At 52.3% G+C, this 13,840-nt stretch overlaps 1 protein-coding gene across 2 annotated transcripts in view; it reads right to left on the bottom strand.

Annotated features, from left to right (window-relative positions):
* Positions 1-3,456: 3,456 nt before the first annotated feature.
* The window catches only part of LOC103190626 (ras-specific guanine nucleotide-releasing factor RalGPS1), a 14,380-nt gene continuing 3,996 nt past the window's right edge, over positions 3,457-13,840 (bottom strand). The window contains exons 2-10 of one of the 2 annotated variants that reach the window (XM_042337610.1): positions 10,848-10,974; positions 10,342-10,490; positions 9,560-9,611; positions 9,310-9,390; positions 7,467-7,572; positions 6,203-6,295; positions 4,979-5,084; positions 4,375-4,466; positions 3,457-3,811 (exon numbers count right to left, since the gene is read on the bottom strand). In XM_042337610.1, coding sequence (XP_042193544.1) covers positions 3,782-3,811; positions 4,375-4,466; positions 4,979-5,084; positions 6,203-6,295; positions 7,467-7,572; positions 9,310-9,390; positions 9,560-9,611; positions 10,342-10,486 — 705 coding nt within the window. In that variant the 5' untranslated portion in view covers positions 10,487-10,490; positions 10,848-10,974 and the 3' untranslated portion in view covers positions 3,457-3,781. Of the gene's footprint in view, positions 3,812-4,374; positions 4,467-4,978; positions 5,085-6,202; positions 6,296-7,466; positions 7,573-9,309; positions 9,391-9,559; positions 9,612-10,341; positions 10,560-10,847; positions 10,975-13,840 lie in introns of those variants that run through there. The other variant, XM_042337611.1, reaches the window with a different exon arrangement.

Consider the following 13,840-nt stretch of genomic DNA (forward strand, 5'->3'; position numbering starts at 1 on the left):
GCCTGCACACTCTGTTACTGGCTTGTGAATCATGGTGTTGGACTGACTGCCAGTTTAAGTCACCCAAGTCAAATCGAGAGCAGTATCATCTAACTGGCGGAGGATTAAAGTGACAGAAATGCAATTTGTGTGGCTGACAGCTGTTGCCCATCGAGCCTCGCATTGTAAGATGTTTACAAGCCAAAGATTCACCTGCAGTAGTGTTTTCTGGCATCATTTTTAGAATTCGGAGTTGATGTTTCCTAAGCAGGAAAAAATGAAGCAGAGTACAGCCATAAGTAACTGCTGTGTACCGAATGGGGGCAGAACAACCTGATCGTCACCTTCTGACTCCACACTGTTCCCGTGAGGTGAAGCACACAATGTGGTCGTCGGTTCAGCGCGTATCCTTAACCCAGCACCACGAGGCCTGTGGTAAACGAGTTTCTCTAATCGTTCATGTCCAAACTACACAATAAATTTGTTACAATCTATTCATTCTTAGCAAAACTATTCAAAGACTGACTGCTTGCTAATTGCAGATCCAATACCAGTGTGTTTCAATAGGTACTGAACAGTCCTGGTTTTCTGTAGGAATGCAGAACACACGTGGGGAATGTGAGACTAACAGAGACTTGCTCTGTCCTCTAATAACGTTCAAATACCGTGCTGAACTTGGGAAAATGCAGCAGGTCAGGCAGCATCTATGGAGAGTGGAAATGAGTTCAGGTCGATAACCTTTTGTCAGAACTCTGAAACGTTCATTTATTTTCCTCTCACCATAGATGCTGCCTGACCTGCTGAGTGAGTGTTCCCAGCCACTTGTGTTTTTTTATTTCAGATTTCCAGCCTCTGTGGTATTTTACCTTTTGTCCTGAACTTTTTGCCTGGTCTGACCCAGCTGTGTTTCCCTTTCAGATCGGATGACTTGTTTCAGTTTGTTACAGGGGCCAAGTGTGACTAGGAAGCTGCTGTTGGCTGTCGTATGGCACTGCGAGCGAGCTCACTGGGGCAGTGAGATGGGCTCAGTAACCACCTTTATCTTCCGGATGTGACGGTGAACAGTGTGTTGGGAGCTGGCAGACTGGCTCCATCCGTGGTTCAACTTCCAACTGCACAGCAAATGTGCTCTGGCCAGTTATTACTGTGAGAGGGACTGAGACTGGGAGTAATGGGAAATATCCACTGGCTTTGCATTTGATTTAGTTAAACAAAGCGCTTTTATTTCACACTGTACAATGACAAAACCCATTACATTCAAGCAAAACCTACAGTACATGGCATCGCAATCTAGACCGGAGCATCTGTTCAGATGCACATTTGGTACCTGTTAATATCTATAAAAGTCACATTACATTGCTTTAGTGGAACCATATAAAATCGGAACAGGATTGTGGAGGATGTCCCTTTGCATCATTTTACCTGCTACAGGTAAAGCCTTGAGCAAGCTTTACCAGCTCTGGTCATCACGAGTCAGATGTTGCCAGGGTGAGCACAGAGATGAATGGGGACAAGTCCCCTCGGACAAGTGGAAAAACAAGTCACCTTGTGGTTTAATGGCACTGAGTATCCCTGGAAACACTGAGTCACTGCTCCACTCGGGTCTGCAACAATACTTCAGTCTCCCATCCACCAAATCACTCGTTTTTTTATTTTATTTTATTCAAAAACTCTGACAATAGCTGTGTTTGGCTTGAGAGGGAGATACACTGTAAAGTGGAGTGACTGTGCATTTTGTGGGTGAACACGGCAACCAATTTACGCACAGTTTTTTATTTGGGGGGCTTGTGGGCCAGGACACTGGGAGAGAGAGGAACTCCCTTCTCTTTTTGAACAGAGCCGCGGGATCTTTAACATCCACCCGGGAGATGGGAGCTTGGTTTAAAGTCTCACCGAAAGGACAGGACCTCCTAGGGCTGCACTGGAGTATCAGTTGGATGATGCGATTCCCTGATCGGGGTACACTGAGCCTCACACCAATGCCTGGTGTTCAACAGCTCCGCCAGACCCCAACCGAGGGGAGACCGACCATCCAACAGTGGGGGGAAAGGTTCAGTCCAACCGTGAACCATATACAAAACTATCGCCCTCCAACATCTGAGAATCCTGCGGAGCAGAGCAGAGGGGCTGACACCACTGCTGATCTTTCACACTGCACTGTGGAACTTAACCCAAACCCGCTCCGAATTGTATCAACACTTGTATCAACCAGCGCCTTGGGACATCCTCCCGACGTGAAAGGCGCTATACAAATGTATTGTATTGTAACACTCCCTCATCTTTTGTAAACAGCAGGCAGATAAATAAATGAGCAACGCAATCGGTCATACATCACTGATTCCATTCATGACAAAGACCTGAATAACTGGTGAGTTATATTATCTCTATTCATAGAACCTGTTCTGTATCGCCACTTCCACACACAACAAATGCGTTCACCATAAAACACTGATAGCTTTTTAGTTGGTAAAGGAAATTTTCCGTATAAATAACTGCACTTAAAAACTGTCCTTTCCCCTGAATGGCGGCGGGAGGGTTGGGGGGGGGGGGGGGGGTGGGGGGGGGAAAGGGTGGGTGTGGGGGGGGGGAGGGTGGGTGGGGGGGGGGGGGGGGTGTTGGCTGAGAGACAACATTAGCAAAGCAAGTCTCCCTCCCTGTTGTTCACCCACACACACACCTCATCCTACAGGCCAGTTTGGCAGCCACATCAGAGCAGATTGCCCTGAGCGCAAAGGCTGACACTGAAAGGGGAAAGGAGATTGTATAAGGAGGAAGAAAATAATAACAAATGGTTTAATAGGAATAATGGAGGAGGAAGAGGAGGAGAGATGAACTTTTCTGGTTTGCTGGAATGTCGAGTTGTGTTCAAACCACATATAAATATGTATAAAAAAAGAAAAGCTCAGTGACCGCAGGTCAGCACGCGCACACGCACACAGACACACCCTGCACACGCACACACAACTCCCACACACATAAGACACCCTGCACACACACACACCACACACACACAGCTCTCTGGCACGAGGCGTCCCAAATCTTCTCAGTGCACTTCATTAAGATAACACAGACAGACAGACAGACAAACAAACAGAAACATTTCACCGATTTCCTACTTAACCTAAAAATGCCTCTCGGTGTAACTGGCTAACACTGTCAGTAGTCTCTTACATGTTAAAAAAAATCTAACACCCAACATGGGCTAACAGTTGATCAGTTTACATTTACGATAAAGCAGCTCGACAATAGGAAACACATTTTTTTTCCTTTTTCTGTTAAAAAAAAGTGATTAGGCAGCAGTTATTATTATACTGTACACAGTTCCCTGGTCAAGTCAACAATGGTTCTCCTTCAAGATCTGCAGGTTCCCTCTCCCTTCTCCCCACCACCCCCACCCCAACCACCCTTTGAAAACCCGGCCCCTGAATCATGCCGCGCCATCCCTCTGCGTGTCTGGCGAGCGGGGCGGGTGGTGGGCGGGTGGGCTGGGGGGCTCAGGAGCAGTTGTTGGCTTCCTACGTCGCGAGAACGTTTTAAGTTTCGTTTCCCAGGTCACACTTGGCAAGCTTCGTTTTTTTTAAAAAAAAGTGCTTCAGGTAAAATTTTGACACTGGCAGTATTTTCGCGCAAGTCATTTCAAAATCTTTTTTCACGGCTTGTCGTCTTGGTCGCCTTTTTCCTAGTTTTTTTTTGATATCTTATAGAATCCGATTTTCTTTGTTCTTTTTTTAAAAAAAAGTTTCCCCGCCCCTCGTCTGGGTTTGGCACTTTAATCACATTTTGCTGTGTGCACTTTGTACCGTCACTCAAATGACATAAGGTTGGTAGGTATCTGAAAATGGCACAAAAAAGAGAGAGGAAGTGATTACACAGATCACTGATAGGCCGTTTCCATTTGTTGGTGAGTTCACACACAGAAGACACACAACAGTTACAGATTTAATAAACGCACACACAAATATAATAATAATTTGTGCATTTGATATAGAGCCTTATCACATCGTCGAGACGTCTCAAAGCGCTTCACAGGATATACTGTAAAGTATATCTTGTGGGAAAAACGCAGCAGCCAATTGCGCACAACAGTGTCGCACAAACAGTCGTGGTTTGAAGTGACCAATTTATTTTGAGGGATTATTACCCCCGGAAAGTGATCCACCAATCGACGAACAAGAAATGAGCAACTCTCGCACTCTCCCTCACACACATTTTACTCCAACAACAACAACTTGCATTTATAGAGCGCCCCTCACATGGGGAAGGGTCCCAGAGCGCGACTCCTATGACTGCAAACCGCCGGACCACAATGGGCTGAATGGCCTCCTGTTCCCCTTCGGTTTCTAAACCTACAAACCAGCGCTCTACACACGTAGGTCACTGGGGACGGGCTCCTACCTGAGGCCGATTGCTTTTGCACGCGTCTTCCAAATGCTTGTGCCATATTATTGCATGAAACCGCGAGCTGGTCTGGAACTTGTAAACGTTGCCTGTGGGGGGCGGGGGGTGGAGACGGAGAGAGAGAGAGAGAGTTGGGGGGGGGCAGTTAGTTACTCTCTGCAGAGAAGGGCTTGGAGACTCAAGCCGTTTATTAATCAGCGCAAAATTGTCCGAAGTGCCACACCCGCAGCGCACGGTAGTGACACGGACACAAACCCCAGCAGCGACCAAGTGACTGGTGACCACACGACGAGTGATAAAGCACACGGAGCGGGAAGTTACACCTGCACACAGCGGCCGATGGGAATGTGGGACCTTCCATCACCTGCCGTCCCTGGGCCAAGGCCATCAATTCCCCTTGTTAAAGGAATATTGAAAGGGGGGGGCGGGCGAGTAGCCGGGCGAGGTTAGAGCAGGTGTCTCGTGTAGAGCAAAGCCCCCGGGATGGGGGAAGAGGTTGGGGTGGGGCAGCGAATGGGTTGGGCTGAGTGGACAGGGTGAGGGGGTGGGGTGGGAGGAACAGGTGGGGTGAGGGTTGGGGGTTCCGGGCTGGGTTACACACCTTTGTCGGGGTTGTTCAGCTGGAAGATGTCCGGGTGCTGGTGGTCATCGGGCAGCACCACCATCCAGCCCGCGATCGACACCTTCTTACTGGCCGTGGACTTAAACTGTCAACACACAGCAATCACAGCTACTTATAACACACTCACACACACACACCATCTCACACTCACACACACACCATCTCACACTCACACACACACCATCTCACACTCACACGCACACCATCTCACACTCACACACACCATTTCACATACACACACCATCTCACACTTACACACACTATCTCGCACTTACACTCACACACACCTTCTCACACTTACACACCTACACTCACACATACCATCTCACATTTACCCACACTCACCCACACTAACACGCAGACTCACACTTACACTCAAAACGCTCGAACACAAATTCACACTCACGCACAAACTGAGACTTACCTCACACACTCACGCTTACACACACTTTTAGGCACATCCTCTCTCACACCAACTCTCTCTCACAAATATTTTAGAAACTCCTTAATATATTAACATCACAATTTTTCTGGGGGGGGGTTCAGCCGGGTGTCTCTCGTGTGCGAAAACCCGCTTAAGAGCATCCAAACCCAACTGAGATTTCCATACATCCCTCCCACACATGGAAATTCCAGAGATAGATTGTTGGAATGAGATGCGCTCTCTCTCTCTCGTTTTCTCTCCCTAGAGGGATGCCCCCTGCTTACCTAATTCCGGAGAGCATTAGGCGCAGGCTGGCAAGAGCCAAGGCTTAGGGGGGGGGACCCCAGAGTGTGCGTTGGGGTAACTGCGGGAGTCTAACCAGCTAAAACCACATAGTTTGTCATTCAGAGCACTGTCTGTGAAGCTTTCCCGCTGCTTGTCCAGTTAGGACCACCCAACCCGTTAGGGCTTTGGTTTGCAGGGTTAGCAGGAGCTGAGTGGGATGACTCCCCGCCCCCCAGTGACTGGTCGGCCCTCCAGGTCCTGCCGATGAGCCAGACCGGGCTGTGTGCCATCAGCAGCAAGTGCCCTGGAACGCTGCGGACCCTCCTGGCTCAGGACCCGGGCCGGAGACCGGCACAGAGGGCTGACTCCATTCCCACATTCCTTTGCAAAATATGTCGGAGCCACAATATTAATAATTGTAAAATGACATGAATAAACCTGACCAGGTTAATCTAACCCACGTTGTCAGGTCGATGTGTATTTGTTGAACTCACGTGTTTTCGCTCGGAGGCGCGCAAGGTTTTTGCGGAGTAATAAAGGAGCAGAGACCCCGACAGGATCAGCCAGTAACGTGTCCACGAGGCCATCTGAAACCGGGGGAGGGGGGGAGGGGTGGGGGATGGGGAGGGCAATGTGGGCTCAGGTTATTCTGATTTCTTACACTTTGCTTAGTTTATCACCTTTTGTACAGCTGGTTTCTCTGTGTGTGTACTTTTATGTGTGTATGTACATGTGTGTGTGTATGTATATGGCTGTGTGTGTGTGTACGTGTGTCCGTATGGCTGTGTGTGCGTATACGTGTGTATTTACATGTCTGTGTACGTGTGTGTATGTGTGACCGTGTGTGTGTACCTGTGTGCGTGTTTGTGTGTGTATACACATGTGTGTGTATGTTTGGCGGTGTGTGTGTATGTCTGGTGGTGTGTGTGTATGTGGGAGGCGGCTGCATATGTGTACGTGTGTGTATACACGTGTGTGTATGTATGGCTCTGTATGTGTGTGCGCACATGTGTAGCTGTGTGTGTATACACGTGTGTGTGTGTACATGTGTGTGTATGTATGGCTCTGGGTGTGTGTGTGTGTATGCATGGCTGTATGTGTGTGCGCGGGAGGCGGTTTTGTGTGTGTGTGTGTATACACACAGGTGCGTGTATGTATGACTGTGTGTATTTGTGTGTGTGCGCATGTGTAGCTGTGTGTGGGGTATACACGTGTGTGTGTGTGTGTATATGTGGCTCTGGGTGTGTGTGTGTACGTGCGTGTTTGTGTGTGTTTCATATTGAGGGAAATATAACATGTGCATAGACTGAATCAAGTCAAACAGCTGAACAGGGTTATGATTTGAAAGCAATTGCCACAAGAGGGAAGCACTAGTCTGTTTATTGATGAATTTCTCTGATTAAATCTGTCTCCCACTCGCTGACTCTCATTTTCTCTCACTTTCACTCTCTCCCACTATCTCTCTTGCTGTCTGTCTTTCACTTTCTATCTCTCACTCTGTCTCTCACTTTCTCTCTATCGCTCAGCCATTCACTTTCTCTCTATCGCGCAGTCTCTCATTTTCCCTCTTTCGCTCTATCTTTCTGTCTCTCTCTCTCTTGCTCTGTCTCTCACTTTCTCTCCTCCGAGTGTAACAAGTTATTTGCTGTTGTCAGGAACACGCAACTTTAACCCTCCCCGATCTCCCCCGACTGCTCCCACCCCCCTCCGCCTCTCCGCAGACCCCTGGCGGGGAGTCGGTCGCTGACTGGCACTCACCGTGGGTTTCTTGCCCTCCTTCAGCAGTGTTTTGCGGCGTAGGGGGCCCTGTATGGTGATGGTCCCAGCAACGCCCGAGAGAGAGCAGCCGCACGCCCCTGAGGGACTGGCAAAGAGAGCGAGCGATCAATTAGCGTTCTCCCCCAAACCGGGCCTCAGTGACCCCCTAAAACCAGCCGGTCAGTGTAGCCCAACAACAGTAAACCTCACATAAGTGCTAACAGTTGGGATCATTTATTGAATACGACTTCTGCAAAGTTACGTCAAACTTGCACGGAATAATAATAATAATAATCCTTGCATTTGACCCAGCGCCTCATCACGTCGTTGAGACGACTCAAAGCGCTTCGCGGAATACACTGTAATTCCGCGGTGGGTGGAGGGGGAATGGCCTGTTGCGTTCATCCCTGCGTCACACTCAGCCCCCAGGATCGATTCCCTCTGCCCAGTGTTGAGGGATGTTTTTTTTAGCCGCGACGTAAAACCTCGAGGTATCGTCAGAAGAAAAAATAAAACACTGTAACACACCCTCACACACGCCATTGGAAATGGCGTGTGTGAGGGTGTGTTATCGTGTTTTATAACACACCCTTCAGGGTTAGAAGTCCCGGGTTATTTATCTCCCAGCGACTGACAGTATATCTGGGGCTCAGGGGATGGGATTTACACCGAGGCAACAGACATAACACAAGCCTGGGGTATCACACATCACACACGCGCACGCATACACGCACACGCAGGCTGCATCGCCTGGCTTCAGACTTCACAGTGAGTCACAGCAAGGGCGCAGCACATGTTAACTCACGACAGCCGTCTGTCTCCACGCAACAGCGCTGCACACGGCTACACACACATCCACATACACTACGCACACAAACATACACACAACACAGACAGACACACACATACACATACAGACACACATACACACACACAGACAGACACACATACACACACACAGACAGACACACATACACATACAGACAGACACACGTACACACACACAGACAGACACACATACACACACACAGACAGACAGACACACATACACACACACAAACAGACAGACACACATACACAATACAGACAGACACACATACACACATACAGACGGACAGACACACATACACAATACAGACAGACACACATACACACACACAGATGGACAGACACACATACACAATACAGACAGACACACATACACACACACAGACAGACACACATACACATACAGACAGACATACGTACACACACACAGACAGACCCACATACACACACACAGACAGACAGACACACATACACACACGTTACATGGGACTGAGATTTACAGGGGATTGTTAATGGCTCGCGCCTGCTGACAGTTAATGTTCCGTGATGGAATACCAGGCGAGACGACATCTTGAACACATTTCTGCTGAGGTTGTTCCCTTTGCTGATCTCACTCATGTCGAGCACCTTGTTTTGAGGTCATTTTACATCTGTGTTTTGTTTCCGACTTTGAGACTCAAATAAATGGTCTCCCACCGGCACTGACCAGCTCGGACCCCTCAAAACAGGTCCGTTTGTGGCACGCTGCCGTGCGCAACTGGTTGCCGCGTTTCGCCGACAAAATACGCCCTCACTACACTTGACGGTATATTCTGCGAAGCGTTTTTAGACGTCTCGACGACGTGATAAGGCGCTGTATGAAATGCAAGGACTATGATTAAGTAAAAGGTTGGGTGTCGGTGTAACTTGTTGTTGTTTTTGCTGGTGGGCGTGAGTTTGGAATGGAATGGCAGCGAGAGCGGGGGGGAGCGGGGTGGGGGGGGAGAGGGGGGGGAGAGAGGGGGAGATGGGGTACCTGGTGACGTTACAATGTTTCCCTGGGGGGTTTCGCACCGACACTCGCCAGTTGGGCCCCAGCGTGGCGTACATACGGCTCCTGCTCGCAAACAGGGGGGAGGGGGAGGGGATGAGGGGTGGGTGGTGGTGGTGGGGGGGGGGGGGGGGGAAGAGAAAAAAAGATCAGTTTATTTCCGCGCACGATGGCGGGAGCGGGAGACGTAACAACAGTGAGATTCGGCCGCAGATGGACGTCCGGTCACACTGACCTGTCCAAACCCGACGACAATTCCTCACTGAAGTCAGAGCTTTGGCTGCTTCCTGCGAAGGAGAATCAATCAATCAATAGCTCAGCCCCTCCCCCCACCAGCTCAGCCCCTCCCCCCACCAGCTCAGCCCCTCCCCCCACCAGCTCAGCCCCTCCCCCCACCAGCTCAGCCCCTCCCCCCACCAGCTCAGCCCCTCCCCCCACCAGCTCAGCCCCTCCCCCCACCAGCTCAGCCCCTCCCCCCACCAGCTCAGCCCCTCCCCCCACCAGCTCAGCCCCCCACCAGCTCAGCCCCACCCCCACCAGCTCAGTCCCCCCCACCAGCTCAGCCCCTCCCCCCCACCAGCTCAGCCCCACCCCCCACCAGCTCAGTCCCGCCCCCCACCAGCTCAGTCCCGCCCCCCACCAGCTCAGCCCCCCCCACCAGCTCAGCCCCACCCCCCCCCACCAGCTCAGCCGCCCCCCACCAGCTCAGTCCCCCCCCCACCAGCTCAGTCCCGCCCCCCACCAGCTCAGCCCCCCCCCACCAGCTCAGCCCAGCCCCCCACCAGCTCAGCCCCACCCCCCCCACCAGCCCCGCCCCCCATCAGCTCAGCCCCACCCCCAGCTCAGCCCCCCCACCAACCCCACCCCCCACCAGCCCCGCCCCCCCCACCAGCGCAGCCCCGCCCCCACCAGCTCAGCCCCACCCCCACCAGCTCAGCCCCCCCCCCCCCCCCAGCTCAGCCCACACCTTCCCTGGCCCCTCCCCCTCCTCAGCCCCACCCCGTGCGCTGTACTTACCGACAGACACCCTGTTGTTGCTGGGGGGGGCCTCCTGGCTGTGGGAGGGGCTGTGACCCTCCAGGACACTGTCGTCCAGCAGGTGTCTGGCCCTCTCCGTGGGGAAGGTGGCACTCTTACTCTCCACCACACTGAGCTGACACATCACACTGCCACCCGGGAGGGGGGAAACACACAGCCATCACCAACACACGCGGGGGCTTGGCCAACCCCTCCCCTCCCCCTCCGCGGCCCCCTCCGCGGCCCCCTCGCTCGTGCTGCCTCCTTCCCTCGCTCTCTCTCCCTCCCTCTCTCTCTCCGTGCCCCCCCTTCCTCAACGGGACCTCCCTGCCCTCAGTCCCGGCCCCCGCCCCCCGGTATGAACCCCACTCTCCACATGACGCCACACTGACCTGGCTCGAGTCTCAACCCTGCCACCCCCCCCCCCCCAATACTTCCCCACCCCCACCCGTTCCCTTCCTCCTTCCCTCTCCCCCACCCTCTCCGGCCTCGGTCGCGTCACCCACTTGTTGCCGAGGCTGTGGCTTTTGCGGTGACGGGGGACGGGGGGTGTGGAGAAGCCGCCGGAGACCGAGGTGTCTGGGCAGGTGGGTCTGCGGCTGTACCTCACCCAGGCCGACACTTCCGAGGGTCCTGAAACAACAACAACAAGATGACAACCTGTCATTAGTAATAATGATAATAATAATAATAATAATCCTTGCACTTGATACAGCGCCTCATCACGTCTCAAAGCGCTTCACAGGAAAGTGTGAAGTGTAGTGGCTGTGTATTTGGGGAGCGGGGGGGGGGGGGGGGGGGGAGGGGGGAATGTGACCAAATTATTATTTTTCATTTAAAATTAAATCAAACGGCAGCAACAACATCGACAACTTGTTATTTAGACAGGGACTATCAAGTCACGTTAGGGCAGGGTCTCGGAGCACTGCATGGTGGAGGGAGGAGGGGGAGAGGGGGGAGGGAGGAGGGGGAGAGGGGTGAGGGAGGAGGGGGAGGAGGAGAGGGGGAGGGAGGAGGGGGGAGGGAGGGGAGGGGGAGAGGGGGAGGGGGAGAGGGGGGGAGGGAGAGGGGGGAGGGAGGAGGGGGGAGGGGGAGAGGGGGGGAGGGAGGAGGGGGGGAGGGGGAGGGAGGAGGGGGGGAGGGAGGAGGGGGGGAGAGGGGGAGGGAGGAGGGGAGGGGGAGGGAGGAGGGGGAGGAGGAGAGGGGGAGGGAGGAGGGGGGAGGGGAGAGGGGGAGGGGGAGAGGGGGGAGGGAGGAGGGGGGAGGGGAGAGGGGGGAGGGAGGAGAGGGGGGGAGAGGGGGGAGGAGGAGGGGGAGAGGGGAAGGAGGGGGAGAGGGGGAGGAGGGGGAGAGGGGGAGGAGGAAGTCACAGTAGATGCAGTCGATGTGAGTAGGTTTTAAGGTGCCGTGTGGCAGAGATCGAGGCAGGGAGTTAAGCAAATTGGCAGGCGCGTGTGCCTGGTGAGACTACAGACAGTCACTACACTTTACAGTGTATCCCGGCAACGTGGAAGGCGCCATATACAATAAACGTAAACTTGCGTTGTGTCCCGTGAAACGCTTTTGAGACGTGAATGCAGCTTAAAGTCTCTGACAGAGCCTCTGACACTGAGTCAGTCTGAACACCACCTGAGCCGTTTACACAACACATGAGGATGTATTCCGGGTGTTATATTATATTAAAACGCGTGTCCTATAAGTTGCCGCTGCCCTTTGCGTCGCAATCAGCGGTGAAATCAAGCTGCCACCCTCCCACACCCAGGTGAGAAGTGTCCGTACGTGTTAGACACCCGGCTGACACCCCCCCCCCCACCCACCGCCACCAAAAAATATATCTGTGGGATCTTTTAAACGTCTAACAAAACTGGCCTTGTTGTTGGTGGTGGTGGGTGGGTGGGGGTGGTGGGGGGGGTGGCGAGGGGGGGGTCGGTGGTGGGGGGAGGGCAGACGATGGGGATTTTAATCTGACTCAAAAGAACGCAGCCGGAGTCTGAGTGGGTTAATCAACCTCAGGCTGTTGGAACTGTTCCTTTGCCCACAAGCTTCTGGTGCTGTGCTGCAGTTTCCTGGTGTTTGCTCTGTGGTTTGGACAGTGGGGGGGGTGGGGGGGGTGAGGGGGGACGACGTGTATTATACGACGTGCTGTATTAGTGATGGCACATAGTGTCCAGACAGACGGTCAGAGACGGGCAGACAAGGCGGTGATTATGGTTTTCCATCAATTTGTGTTAGTTCGAGTCATCAAAAACAGAATTTTTTTTCGTGTGACTGCCCGCGGAGCGCATTCTGGCCCCAGGGGGTGAACACACTGAGCACTTGTCGGGGGCTTTCAACACACTCAGGGGATAGTCACTCGAGCCAAGGAAGGGTCAGATGTTAAGGATGTCTCCTCTGACCTCTTGTCACAACAACAACAACTGACATTTATACAGAGTCTCAAAGCACTTCTCACCATCAACAACAACAACAACCACAACAACAACAACAACAACATGGCGACATGCGGGAAGCTCACTGTGTGCTAAATCAGCTGCTGCCTTCGCCCACATTCACTCACACTCACACACACACTTACACACATACACTCACACATACACACTCACTCACATACACACTCACTCACACATACACACTCACTCACATACACACTCACACTCACTCACACATTCACACTCACTCACATACACACTCACACTCACTCACACATACACACTCCCACATTCACTCACACTCACACGCACTTACACACATACACTCACACATACACACTCACTCACATACACACTCACACTCACTCACACATTCACACTCACTCACATACACACTCACACTCACTCACATACACACTCACACTCACTCACACATTCACACTCACTCACATACACACTCACACATTCACACTCACTCACATACACACTCACACTCATTCACACTCACTCACATACACACTCACACTCACTCACACATACACACTCACTCCCACATTCACTCACACTCACACGCACTTACACACATACACTCACACATACACACTCACTCACATACACACTCACACATACACACTCACACATACACACTCACAAAGCCACACGGTGACTCAATTTTACGGTAAATCATGCAAAGCGCTTTGGGATCTCCTCCCGATGTGAAAGATAACAACAATCATCCTCGCATTTGATACAGCGCCTTATCATGTCGTTGAGACGTCTCAAAGCGCTTCACAGGATACACTGTAAAGCGGAGTGACTGGGTATTTTAGTGGATGAAACGTGACAACCAATTGGGCACAAGCAGTGGAGTGTGTGATTACATTTTTTTTCGTGTGGAGGGATTATTATACCCGGAAAGTGATCCACCAATGGGCCAACGACCAATTGGGTCCTACTTACTGCAAACAGAGCCACGTGTGTGTGGAGTAAGGAAACTTGCCTAAGGTTTCCCTCCTGCCCAGGAACCGAACCCCGGGTCCTCTCGCTGACGCGGCCAACACTCTCACCAC

The sequence above is a fragment of the Callorhinchus milii genome, unplaced genomic scaffold (genome assembly GCF_018977255.1).
Source record: "Callorhinchus milii isolate IMCB2004 unplaced genomic scaffold, IMCB_Cmil_1.0 Scaffold8, whole genome shotgun sequence".
NCBI classification, from domain to species: Eukaryota; Metazoa; Chordata; class Chondrichthyes; order Chimaeriformes; family Callorhinchidae; genus Callorhinchus; species Callorhinchus milii.